A 13,526-nucleotide genomic window follows, 5' to 3' on the forward strand; every position below is an offset into this window, starting at 1 on the left:
TATATATATATATATATATATATATATATATATATATATATATATATCATCTGCAAATAGTGATACTTCGACTTATTTGCCAATTTGAATCCCCCTGATCTCCTTTACTTGTCTTATTGTTCTAGCAAGGACTTCAAATAATATGCTGAAGAGGTATGGAGAGAGTTGGAAGCCTTGCCTTGTCCCTGATTTCAGTATAATTTATTTAAGCTTCTCTCCATTTAGTTTGATGTTGGCTATAGGCTTGCTGTATATTGTCTTTTCTATGTTTAGGTATGCCTTGTATACCTGATATCTCCAAGACTTTAAACTTGAATGGGCGTTAGATTTTTATCAAATGCTTACGGATACCTGATTTTTGACAAAGATGCCAAAACCATACAGTGGAAAAAAATATGGCATCTTCAACAAATGGTGCTGGGATAACTGGATGTCCACATGTAGGAAAATGCAGATAGACCCATACCTATGACCCTGCACAAAACTAAAGTCTAAATGGATCAAAGACCTCAACATAAAACCAGACAAACTAAATCGGTTAGAAGAAAAAGTAGGGAAGAGCCTCAAACTCATTGGCACAGGAAACAACTTCCTGAACAGAACACCCCAATAGCTCAGGCTTTAAGATCAACAATCAATCAGTGGGACCTCAGAAACTGAAAAGCTTCTGTAAAGCAAAGGACTCTGACAGCAGAACAAAACGACAGTCTATAGACTGGGAAAAGATCTTCACCCACATCCGATAGAAGGCTAATATCCAGAATATACAAAGAACTCAAGAAATTGACACCAACAGATCAAGTAATCCAATTAAAAAAATGGATTACAGAACTAAGTAGAGAATTCTCAACAGAGGAATATCAAATGGTGGAGAAACACTTAAAGAAATGCTCAGCATTCTTAGTCATCAGGGAAATGCAGATCAAAACAGCTCTGAGATTCCATCTTAAACCAATCAGCATGACTAAGAAAAAAACTTAAGTGACAACACAGTCTGGAGAGAACTTAGAGAAAGGGAAATCCTCCTCCATTGCTGGTGGGAGTACAAAGGGAGTGAAAGGGCCCCATTGTCTTTATGAAAAACAACTGGGCATGGTGGTGTACACCTATGATTCTGCACTTCAGAAGTTTAGCTAGGAAGATTATAAGTTGGAGGCCAGTCTAAGCTATGTTGAGACCCTATCTCAAAAAATAAATTAATTAAAGGGAGGGGTAGAAAAGAAAATAAAAATTTGAGCATCAGTTTTGATAACAATGGACAGTAACCTGTGTTTATAAATCAGTGAGTCCATAGTGTTGAAATATAATAATTTATATAAATATGTAATAAATAAACATAAAATGAATAAGTGATGGAAGAACAGAGAAAGTTCTTTATAGTATCAGATTGTTAAGGATCTCTCCTCAGCTTACTTAATAGCATCAAAGAAAGAAACAGTACACTCATGGATCTTTTTAACCAGGCTGTGGAATCTGCATCCCTAGTATTGGAGCAAGTCAGCATACTAGTATCCTGTTCAGTATCAAGTAGTCTGTGGCAATGCTACACACACACACACACACACACACACACACACACACACACAATGTGAACCAAAATATACAGTGAACCAAACATGAAGAAACTTCTAACAGATCTAATCCGTGGACATTCTATAACTATACTAGCATTTTTTTATGTTAAAATTGGGAAAGTCGGCAATTAAATGGACATAATGACTAAGTGTGACTAAATGATGCATGCTTCTTAGATTAGATCTCTGCCTTGGAGAGAAATAACTGCAGAGGACATTACTGACACAGCTGACAAGGTATTATGGCTATGTTCTAGACAGTACTGTTGTGTGTGAATATTCCTGTCTTGATATTTGTTGTATATGAGATTGTCTTCCGTCTGAGAAAAAGATGGGGAGACATAGCATCTTAATCAGTTGGAAAATGATTACAATAGAATATATATCTTGCCTACATATAACATATCTATATGTAAGATATGTTATATGTATATATATATTTATATATATATGTATACTGTTACTAAAACTTTCCTATAAATTTAATGAAAGTATATTATTAAAGTTACCATCCATAATTTGTTTGGAAATCTTAACTACTTTGAATGTACGTTCCAATGTTATAATAACAGAATAGGTAAATCCAAATTTGTGGGTTAAATTCTTTTTTGTTATTTTTTTTTATTTTTATTTTTATTAATTACAGTTTATTCACTTTGCATCCCACCTGTAGCTCCCTCCCTCTCCCGCTCCTAATCCCATCCTCCTTCCCCGTTCTCCACACATGTCCCTCCCCAAGTCCACTGATAGGGTCCTTCTCTCCTTCCTTCTGATCTTAGTCTATCAGGTCTCATCAGGAGTGGCTGTTCCTCTGTGCTTTGTTTTCCTCTGTGGCCAGGTAAGGCTACTTCCCCCTCAGGGGGAGGTGATCAAAGAGCAGGCCAATCAGTTCATGTCAGAGACAGTACCTGTTCCCACTTGGGAACCCACTTTTACACTGAACTGCCATGGGCTATATCTGTGCAGGGGTTCTATGTTATCTCCATGAATGGTCCTTGGTTGAAGTATCAGTCTCAGAAAAGACCCCTGTGCCCAGATTTTCTGGTTCTGTTGCTCTCCTCATGGAGCTCTTGTCCTCTCCAGATTTTAATATTTCCCTCTTCTTTCATAAGATTCTCTGTACTCCGCTCAAAGTTTAGCTATGAGTCTGCATCTGCTCTGATACCCTGCAGGGTAGAGCCTTTCAGAGGCCCTCTATGGCAGGCTCCTGTCCTGTTCCCTGTTTTCTCCCTCTTCTGATGTCCATCCTCTTTGCCTTTCTGAATGGTGATTGAACAACTTAGTCAGATTATTTTTATAGTAAAGTTTTGCTCTCTTCTTTAAAATACTGTTTTGTGAGATTATGATTGCTTTGAAAATTATGCGACTATAAAACTCTTGCCTAAATCTGTCAGGAAATATATGTAACAAGTAATTATAAGTACTTCAGTATATAGTTGTTATAGTAACAGTTTTTATTGCTTTTTTCTCAAGTATTTCTTATTGTTTCACTGCTCCTGGCATCATATAAAACACCTATTGGTTGTGTGATTTTAAGGACTAGAGGTAAATTTGCTATAGACTAAGAGATTACTAACCTTTTTTTTTTTCTTTTTGCACTTCTGTTTACAACTTGTTGATCTCACATATATTCTTAACACTGTCCATTGAAACCCAATTTAGAATATGTATTCAAGTTTAAAAACTTGTATACATTAACAGTTTATTGTTTTATTTCAACAATTTTTAAATGTGGTTTCTAGACAGCCAGCTTAAGGATTGTTACAGTATTTGATGAAAGGAATGAATTCCAATATCCATTGGTTCATTCATGCATTGTTTGCTAAGTTCTAGTCAGTAGCAGTGCAGCAGTAACTGGGAATGGTTTTCCTGAGAGAGATAGACAGTGTTTGTCAGTACAATAAACATGATATCAAGTTATAGCTGTAACTGAGAAACTGAAGGTAGGAATAAGAATTTGTAAGTTAATTTGTGAAAGGCCTTGCTGAGAATCAGGCAGCATTTTACCAAAGCCTTGAATGCAGTAAGGGGGGGACCCCACAGATAGTCCAGGCAGTTTTATTGGGTACTCATACTTTTTATCGAGTACTGTAATGATCTCAAAGTAATTTAACTACTTGTCCATGATTAGGAGGTAGTAAAGGGGATATTTTGACTCAACTGAAAATAAGAACAGGGAGAATAACAGAGAATAAAAGGAGGAGTGGGAATTGTCTTTATTGAAACAGTCAGTTTTCACTGTAGTAGATCAGGACTGAATAGGGAAAGCAGATATTGGATAATCAGTATTAGAGACACTGCTCACCCAGAGCAGAATTTGCAGTAAAGGTCATGATAGTCCTCCAAATGTCAGGTCATCCGTATTCTAAATATGTTTTTTTCATAATGCTGATAGCTGATAAGTGCATGATTCAGAGCTTGGCCTTCAGTAGCTAGTAAGAATGATGTCGCATACCACATATGGTAACGCATACTATAACCCCAGCACTCAGAAAAGGCCAGAGGATCATAAGTTCCAGACCAATGTAGTTTAAGTTTAGTAGCTCAGATAAACAGCAAATAAACAGAGTAGAATTGTTATGAGAAAGAACAAATTCAGTGAGGGCATCAGACAATGGAGCTGAACATTAAGAATATAGTGGTGGCTTATGGTCAGTTGAAATACAATGTTGAGGTCTATGAGACTATTATGTTTATTAATTTAGAACTACAAGGAACTTATTTCTTCTAATATGAAAATATTCCCTAATAAAAAGAAATTTCCCAGCTAGGCAGTGGTGGTACACACCTTCAGTCCCAGCACTTGGGAGGCAGAGGCAGGAAGATCTCTGTGAGTTCAAAGCCAGCCTATTCTACAGAGCAAGTTCCAGGACAGCCAGAGCTGTCAGGAAACCACTACCACCACTACTCCAAAAAAAGAAAATTTCCCAAAAATCTGTCAATTTTTTTTTTTTAAGGTGACTGACTGTCCTTCATGTATTGCCTGTAAATAGTAAAAACTACATGGAGGATTTGGGATGGGGCATTGCATATGTGGAAGGGTACCAAGCCTACAAGTGCACTGTTTAATTAGAAGGGTTTGAAAGGGATCTGAACAGAAGATGTAAATTTGGGACTTTGTTGTATGTCCTTGTTTAAAGCCGTCATGACCAAGGCAACTCTTATAAAAGAAAGCATTTATATAGGGGCTTACTCAAAATTTCGGAGGGTTAGTCCATTATTATTCTTTCTAGAAGCAGAAGGTGCTGGAGCATTAGCTCAGAGCATTACAACGTGATCCAGAGGCAACCAGTGAATACAAAGAAAGTACAAGACTGGGCCTGGCTTGGGCTTTTGAAACCTGAAAGCTCACCCTGAGCTACACACCTCCTCCAACAAGGACACATCTTCTAGTCTTTTAAACAGTTCATCAGCTAGGGACTAAGCACACTTACATGGGTGCCATTCTCATTCAGGCCACCACTGTGGATAAAAAAAAAAATTGAGATTAAGTGGGGAAGAAAGGGTATCTATGAACTATTTGGTAGCAGTCCAGGCCCTGTATAACAAGAAGGAGCCAGTAAAAAGGACGATTGTAATGTCATCAAGGAAAATTAGGAGACCTGGAAAGCCAGTAAAACAAATACAAATGGAGAATAAAGCAATGGGAGTGATGCAACAGAGTCTCAGAGTTCAGAAAGTGTAGAAAGTTTCATCTAGCGTAAAATGAGTACAGAAGTGTTCAGAAATACCTAACCTTCATAAAAGCAGTTAAAGTGAGTAATGGAGATATTTGTAATGTTGAATCTAGGTAGGTTCAAGGCAAAAAGTCAAGGAAACCATAAAGGCAGTTCAGTGGAACATTCTCCAAAGTTGAAGTCCTATGTTTCAGGAACATATTATATTGGCTTTTCTAAGATTGCCAAGTATAGTACAAACTTAGTTTTTGTTTTTAAATTTCTTTCATTCTGTGTGCACCTGATCCAGGTTTATGTTTTCTTACCAGTCCAGTCACAGAGGGTTAATACAGGCAAAGAATTAAGAATTTAATGGAAACCTTCACATCTGCTGTTGACTCTACTGGCTAAAATTTGCCATTGTCAGTGATTTTTTTTTTTTATAAATTCAGTTACAAAACAGGAACTTGAGGCCAGGGACAAAAGTAAAAGCTCCTTTAGCAATTCCTGTTTCTCAGAAAGGATGTCTTAATCAGCCAAAAGGAGTGAATGAGTTTTACAAATATTGACATCTTATTCTCCTCTTAAAATACTGTACATCATCAAGTGTTTTTATTTACTACAACAGTATTCAATATGTATTAACTCAAGTTAAAAACTGTCAGAAATTTCTGCTATATATTATTCATGTCAGGGTTTTGGAAAAGAGGGAATAAACACAAAATTTTTCCTTTATGTGCTGTAGGGAATTTTTTCACAATTATAAAAATAAGCCTTCTTTAGCTTAAATTATATTTTCTCAAAATTTTCCATACTTAGTAAAAGTTTAAGCTTTTCACAATATGAAAGTAGAAGTGAATCTTAGTCATAACTCTTTCACTGAATCTACAGACAAGATTAATTTGTATAGAGATGCAGTTCCTTTATTTGTCCTTTTTACTACAAATATATCCTAAGCGTACATTAAGTAATTGATCTTCTAAAGTCATTTCCCCTTGATTCATATATATCCCTCTGAATTGCAAATTGTATTGTGATCATGTTCATTGTAGCTTACCAAACCATTCTTAATATTGTGTTTGGCTTTACTACTAAAATATTATGACTATTGATAGCTCTGTAATAATGAGATTAATCAACCCTAAGGGGAAAGGATGAAGAATATATTACTGCTGTGGTTTGGATAAGGTCTCCAAATGTCCAGGTTTTGGAGGCTTATTTCCTCAGACCCAGTGCATGGAAGTGGTAGGACCTTGTAGAAATCTTTCAGGTCATTGAAAATATGTCCACCAAGGATATTGTAGAACTCAGGCCTTTTTCTCCTATTTCTTGTTGGTAAAGTATATGATTTCCCTCTCCAGCAGAAGTTAACAGTAGAACTTTGATGAAAAGGCTCACATTTAGAGATGGCAGTTACTGCTGGCCTTCATGTTGGACTGTACGTAATGTTTGTGTTGTCTCCTTTATCCTATCTCCCTTAGCAGTTACCACGGTGTCTGCCATGAGGACATGACAATTAATTATTAACTTCCTGCAAGCCAGAGAGGCTATTTGGGAATAAATATTTGAACTGAGCCTTGAAGAAGAGGAAACATTTGACCACAAGGTGACCATGGTTGGAAAGAGAGAATAACATGAGGAAACATTGCCTCTTGCAGGAAATAGCATGGATTAGACTGAAGCAGTCATAAATGTAGAAGGCTTTGAATGTCAGACTAAAGTGTGTTTTTGTTCATCTGGTCCCATAATGTCTCAAAGTCTCAAATGAAGTGAAATATAACTTACTTGCCCTTCCAAATGATTGTGAGGACTAAATAGGAAAGTGTATAGAAGTGTATGCACTTTTCTAACCTCGAGAGTGATATAAAGTTGTTAGCTAAAACTTTGATATTATTTTGGATTTCTCTTATTCAACTCATTATTATCTTCATACCCATAGCAGATTGTTTTTTCCACTTATCTTACCTTCTCTTTATTTCTATCTTTCTGACTGCATAGACCTTTTGCTCTCCCCAGCCTGGTCTTACCCTTTTCTCTCCACCTTTTCACATCATGTTTGTTTTAGAAGACCAAATTGAAATACCAAGGATCTGTGAGCATACTGTCTTTCTTTCTGAATTGTTCAAACACTTATCACAAGAGACAAATTTAATGTTCTCTAGTTTATAATTGTAATATGCTTTCTGTGTGCTTAGCTGGATGATTAGCTCCAAGGGGCAGACAGAACATATGGCTTACTTTATCTTTCTTTGCTTGCTAAAGTCTTTATAGCAAATGTTTATTAAACTATAAAAATATCCATGGTTACGGCATATATTAAATAATAACTTTAATTTTACAGTTGGAGGATAGAATAATGTACACTTTATAATAATGTCATTTGTAGATAAAGAATTCAAGTTGGCATGTAAACCTGGAGGTTCTTAAGGTAGATAAGTTAGTGTTTGTACCATCAGTCCCAGTTTATATGGGATTTTGAAAACTTATATCTAAAGGAAACTCCATTTTTTGACATGTTTTTTTGTTTTGTTTTGGGTTTCTTTGTTTGTTTTGTTTTAATTTAATTTAATTTAATTTAATTTAATTTAATACAGTGAAAGAGTAGAGAAAAACAGAGCAACCCATACGCTAATGATATTTCTGTAGGCCAAAAACTACTAGTCTCAGGTGGTGGCTCATGCAATATTTTAGCATGTGGGAAGCTGAAGCAAGAAAATTCCCACAAGTTTAAGACCAACCTGGATTGCACAGTGGGTTCCAGCTGGCCCAGGCTTTGGAATGATGCCCTGTTTCAAACAAGTTCAGCAGTCAAACTTGGGAAATTTCAAATTGTGCCGTGTAACTATATAATTAATTCAGTTGAACTTCCTAACCTGAATAATGCATACATAGCCAAACAATTCCACTATATTATTCGAGAACAAGATACTTTCTCTTAGCATCCATTCATCAGTTGGGAGATGCTGTTAAGCAGCTAGTATGTGCTAGAACAAAAGCAGATGCATGGTACAGAGGACAAACAGGGATATCGTTGGTGATTTGAGTGTGTTTATAGATTAGGAAATATTTTTATAAACAAATATATAATAGTAAATTATAGTAAATATTATTAGAAAAATAGACTACTTAGTAATTTTAGATTGGATAAGTCAGGAAAACATTTGTGAGGCATATTTGATGTACCCTGTAAGGAATGAGTAGAGGTAAATAAATATTCCTTATGAGAAAAAGTAGAAATAGCCAGAGAAAGGCAGCACATGTGGGCCTCGACATGTTTAAGGATAGAAACTATCCAGAAAACTACATGATACAGTGAAGTGGGTAGGAAGACTGAGGAACCCAAGTGCACGGGGAAGCTACTTGAAAGATTGCTATGAATGGATTTATATGCAAAAGGAGAGGAAAACAGGGGAGGGGAGGTTAAAAATATAGACACATAATAGCAGACTAAGGAAATATTAGAGAAAAATGTGGAGGTAGAAAACATTATATTTCCCAAAATCAGAATCAACTGAGTTATTGGTGAGTTAGATTGAAGTGGCCGAAGATAAGACAGAGGTGCTAAGCATGACTCCCACAAATTTGTCTTCAGTGAATGAAGTAAACTGGGGGGAGGGGAGGCTGGGAGAATCAGGAAACCATTTTGGGACAGATTAATTTAGTTGTCTAACTTCCAAGTGTAAATCCCACATCGTCAGATATTTGTCAGAAGCAAATTCAGACTAGTTAAAATATTCTAAGCTTAATAAAGATGAAATCTGTATGGAGACAGGCAGAAAAAAGTTCAGTGACTGCTGTCCTGATGCTTGTAGGAACTGCATGAGTAGTATAAGGAAGAAAGGCAGACTTCTGTGAGCTAACAAATTATACCTGATAATAACTGCTTAAAGATATGTGAACCTGGGAATTCAAGGAGAGGACAGTTGAGAGAACAGGGAAGAGATGTTGTATTCATGAATATGCATGAGTGTACATCTTCTGAAGGAAATGCCTCCCACCTCAGACACACAGCCAAATAAAGGTGAACCCAGTCATTCAAATCCTGCATTTCTTAACACAGGATTTCTGTAAAATGGATTACGGTGTGACACATGGGTGATGTTTTAAAGTCCTATATGAGTGACACTGACTATTCTGCTGGTTTCCAGTCTCTACTAGAGTAGGAGCCTACAGACAAAGTAAATCTATATAGGGGTTTAGAAAGCAAAAGCTGAGGTAGGAGAAAAAGCATGTCACAAATGGCACTAAAGGTTTAGCAACCAGAAATGATCCAGGGTTTAATATACTGCTGTTAGGTTTGACGAAGGGAGGCCAAAAATTGGCACTTGGCTTGCCCAAGAGGAGTAAGTTGTTGGTGGCATTATCAAGAGGTGCTTCTCTGGTGAGGTGCAGATCCTTGCCACTAAAGGCCGGGTATATTGAAATTGTGTGATTTTGTATGTGATATGAGTGAACAGAAAAGAAAGTAAGCTCACACACACACACACACACACACACACACACACCAGTGAGCTGAACAATAAAAGATGTGCACCATGAATGTGCACAGTTGTTTTCAAAACCTTGTTAACAAAATGGAACAAAGTGCAATCAAACCTGGTGGGGGTTAGGGGATAGGAATGAGAACCAGACTTTGGGGCTGAAACAGGAAGGAGTTCTAGGCTCCTTAGTAAATGGTGTTGTGAGTTCCTCTTTAGGCAACAAAATGAGATCCCGGTTCCCACCATGTGAACTAAGGCAGTTAAATAAAGCACGTAGGTAATATATGACAACCTAAAAGTTAAAATTAACAACCACAAAATTTTTAAAAGTTGTTTTGGGGCTTTTGCTTTGGTTGGGTTGGGTTTGGTTTGGTTTGGCTTGGCTTTTCATTTTTCAAGACAGGATTTCCCTTTATAGCCTTGGCCGTTCCAGACTCTCATTGTAGACCATGTTGGCCTCAAACTTAAAGAGATCCATCTGCCTCTGCCTCCCTGAAGATGGGATTACAGGCATGTGCAACTGCACTCATTGTATCATTTTAATCATCTAAGTTTTATTTTTATTTTCATGAATTTGTATATTTTTGTATACATGAATTTGTATCTTTACATAAATTAGTTATCTGTTGTTGCCTTCTTTTATATTTTAGCTTAAAATTCCATTTAACCTATTTTTCTAGGAACCTAAGAGTCAGAAATTTTGCTGGCAAGACGTCCATATGCTTTCCTGTGGGCTTTGTCTGTGATGTGATGCTAGAGAATTCTAGAGAAAATACCTTCTTCATGGAGTCTGCCAGGCCCTGACCACTGAAAAATCAGCGATAAAATACAGAGCTGGTTGGACTCTTAGACATGTACCACACAGATAGAGACTGCATCTCAGAAATGTGGCTTATCCTGACTTAAGTGCTTTTCTGTTTTATTTTACCAAGGTCTAACGGTGCTATAAATATATTCCCTTGTAGAATGTGAAACATAGAAAGTACGCACGGTGGAAGGCAACATACATTCATAACTGCTTAAAGAATGGGGAGACTCCTCAAGCAGGCCCTGTTGGAATAGAGGATGATAATGGTATGTATTTATTAGTCCCAACTAAAAATGTTTTAGTAGAATCTGAAGTTTTTAGAAGATTTCTGAGTTTTCAGAAGGTACTAGCAGTTTTTTGTTTGTTTGTTTTTTATCTGCAATAGTAATAATACTGGGGCCTGAGTGGCATTTAAGATTAACACTTTCCATATGCCGTCTGTTCATGTCAGCCAAGTAGCTTGGCTGTCCCCTATATCTGTGCAGATTTCATCCCCATATAGGAAAACAGTCCACTCTAGACCTAGAAATGTTCCCAAACCACAATGAATATGGTATTAGTGCTGTGATGGTTTTGTGTATTTATTTGAATTGTATATTGGCAAGGGAAGGGATAATACTTAACATGGCTCCAAAAATTACAGAGCATATAAAAGTAGGAAGTGAATTTCTCATTTCCATATTTTCATTTTCCTAGATCTTACCAGAACTCGGACATTTAATACATTAGTTTTTGTTTATCTTTACAGAGATCACTTTATGAATTTTCAAGCAAATAGGATAGATAGACAAATGGATGGGTGGATAGATGGATAGGTGGGTGGGTAGATGAATGGATGGATGGATAGATGGGTAGATGAAAGCATACATGGATAGAGTCTCTTCTTTTCCCACACAGTTTATAACACCATGTTTTACACTTGAATTATAAAAAAGAAAACTTTATGTGAGAGAATTTTGACATTACATAGTAAATGGATATATACATGAAAAATATAGACATGTTGTTATTTTTATTTTACCTGTCAGTTAATATGGCATGAAAAAGGAAAGGGAAAAATGTTTCTCACTTTAAAAAAAATTTAATAGACATATAGTCAGTACAGCATTAAAAGAGTGTCACATTGTTCTCTGAATTGAGAAAAGTCCAAATTATATCATTTTATTAGATGATTTGAGGAATTTGTGGAGATGATTGTTTACTGCAGTATCATTAAGCTTTCTTACAGGATCATGTAGTATATATTCTAAGCTTATGAACTACATATCATTATTTCAGATGTTCATTTTTGCTATGGCAATCCAGAAGTGACCAGACAGTTGTACATGGTTATGTTCAATATGTTGCTTATCAGAGTTGGCCAACTACAATCTAACTTGTTTTTCTCATTGCGTTGGATAAAGTGATGAGACTGTCCAACTTTGAAACAACTTTCCTTTGTGAATAAACATCACTTGGTCATGATTTGTTATGTCTTATTACACAGATGGATTCCATTCATTGTTACTATAATAATGAGAATTTTTGCATTGTGATATTCATAACTAAAATTTTAGAAGCTTTTGAGGAGGATTAAAATGTTATACTCATGGGGTGATTTATGAAAGCCTGTAACTCCAACTTCAGGGGCTCCATCTCCTCCAGCCTCTGTGGGCACCTGAACTCACTTAGACATACCTGAGACAGACACACATACACGTAAATAAATGTCATACTTCATGAATAAAATTTGAAAATTTTTGCTGTGAACATAATTGAGCAAATATTCTTGTTGAATGGTTTAGCATCTTAGGATATATACCCAGAAGTAGTATCTTGAGGTAGGATCTTGAGGTAGCACCATTACTAATTTTCTGAAAAAGCACCAGATTGGTTTCCAAAGTGATTGTACAAGGTTACATTCCCACCAGCGATGGAGAAGGGTTCCCCTTTCTCGACAACCTCTCCAGCATGCATCACCCCTTGAGTTTTTGATCTTAGCCATACTGATGGCTGTGAGGTGAACTCTCAGGGTCGTTTTGATTTGCATTTCTCATAATAGCCAGAATCTGGAAACAACCTATCTGTCCCTCAACTGAAGGATGGATACAGATATTATGGGACATTTACACAATGAATACTACAGTTAAAAACAAGGAAATCATGAAATTTGCAGGCAGATGGTGGGATCTAGAAAGGTCATCAAGTGAGGTAATCCAGAAGCAGAAAGACACATTGTATATACTCATTTATAAGTGGAGAGTAGCCATTTACTAAAGGATAAACATACTAAAATCTATAGTCCTAAAGAAGCTAACCAAGGAGGACCCTAGGAAAGAGGCTGAAACCTCACTCAGAAGGGCAAACAGGATAGACATCAGAAGTAGGAGAAGACAAGGAACAGGACAGGAGCCTTCCACAGGATCCCTCTGAAAGACTTTACCTGTCGGGGTATCAAAGGAGATGTTGAGACTCATAGCCAAAATTTGAGCTGAGTGCAGGGAACCTTATGGAAGAAGGGAGAGATAGAAAGACGTGGAGTGGACAGGAGCTCTACAAGGAGACCAACAGAGCCAAAAAAAATCTGGGCCCAGGGACCCCTGCAAAGACCAATACTCCAAGGACCGTGCATAGAGGGGACCTAGACCCCCTACTCAGAGGAAGCCCATAGGCTGTTCAGTTTCAAACTGGGTTCCCTAGTAAGGGGACAGGAGCTGTCTCTGACATGAACTCAGTGGCTGGCTCTTTGATCACCTCTCCCTGGGAGTGTGGAGGGAGCAGCCTTGCCAGGCCACAGAGGATGACAATGTGGTTAGTCTTGATGAGACCTGAGAGGCTAGGGTCAGATGGAAGGGGAAGAGGTCCTCTCATTTCAGTGGACTAGGAAGGGACATAGGGGGAGGGGAAGAAGAGGGTGATGGGTGGGACTGGGAGGAGATGATGGAGGGGACTACAGATGGCATACAAAGTGAGTAAACTGTGATAGATAGATAGATAGATAGATAGATAGATAGATAGATAGATAGAT

General features: G+C 37.1%; 1 protein-coding gene across 1 annotated transcript in view; it reads left to right on the forward strand.

Annotated features, from left to right (window-relative positions):
• The window catches only part of Vta1 (vesicle trafficking 1), a 73,985-nt gene that overhangs the window by 30,381 nt on the left and 30,078 nt on the right, over positions 1–13,526 (forward strand). Inside the window, exon 5 of the mRNA XM_055627728.1 lies at positions 10,677–10,785. Coding sequence (XP_055483703.1) covers positions 10,677–10,785 — 109 coding nt within the window. The remainder of the gene's footprint in view (positions 1–10,676; positions 10,786–13,526) is intronic.

Source organism: Psammomys obesus, unplaced genomic scaffold (assembly GCF_907164565.1).
Source record: "Psammomys obesus unplaced genomic scaffold, mPsaObe1.curated_primary_1811, whole genome shotgun sequence".
NCBI lineage: Eukaryota > Metazoa > Chordata > Mammalia > Rodentia > Muridae > Psammomys > Psammomys obesus.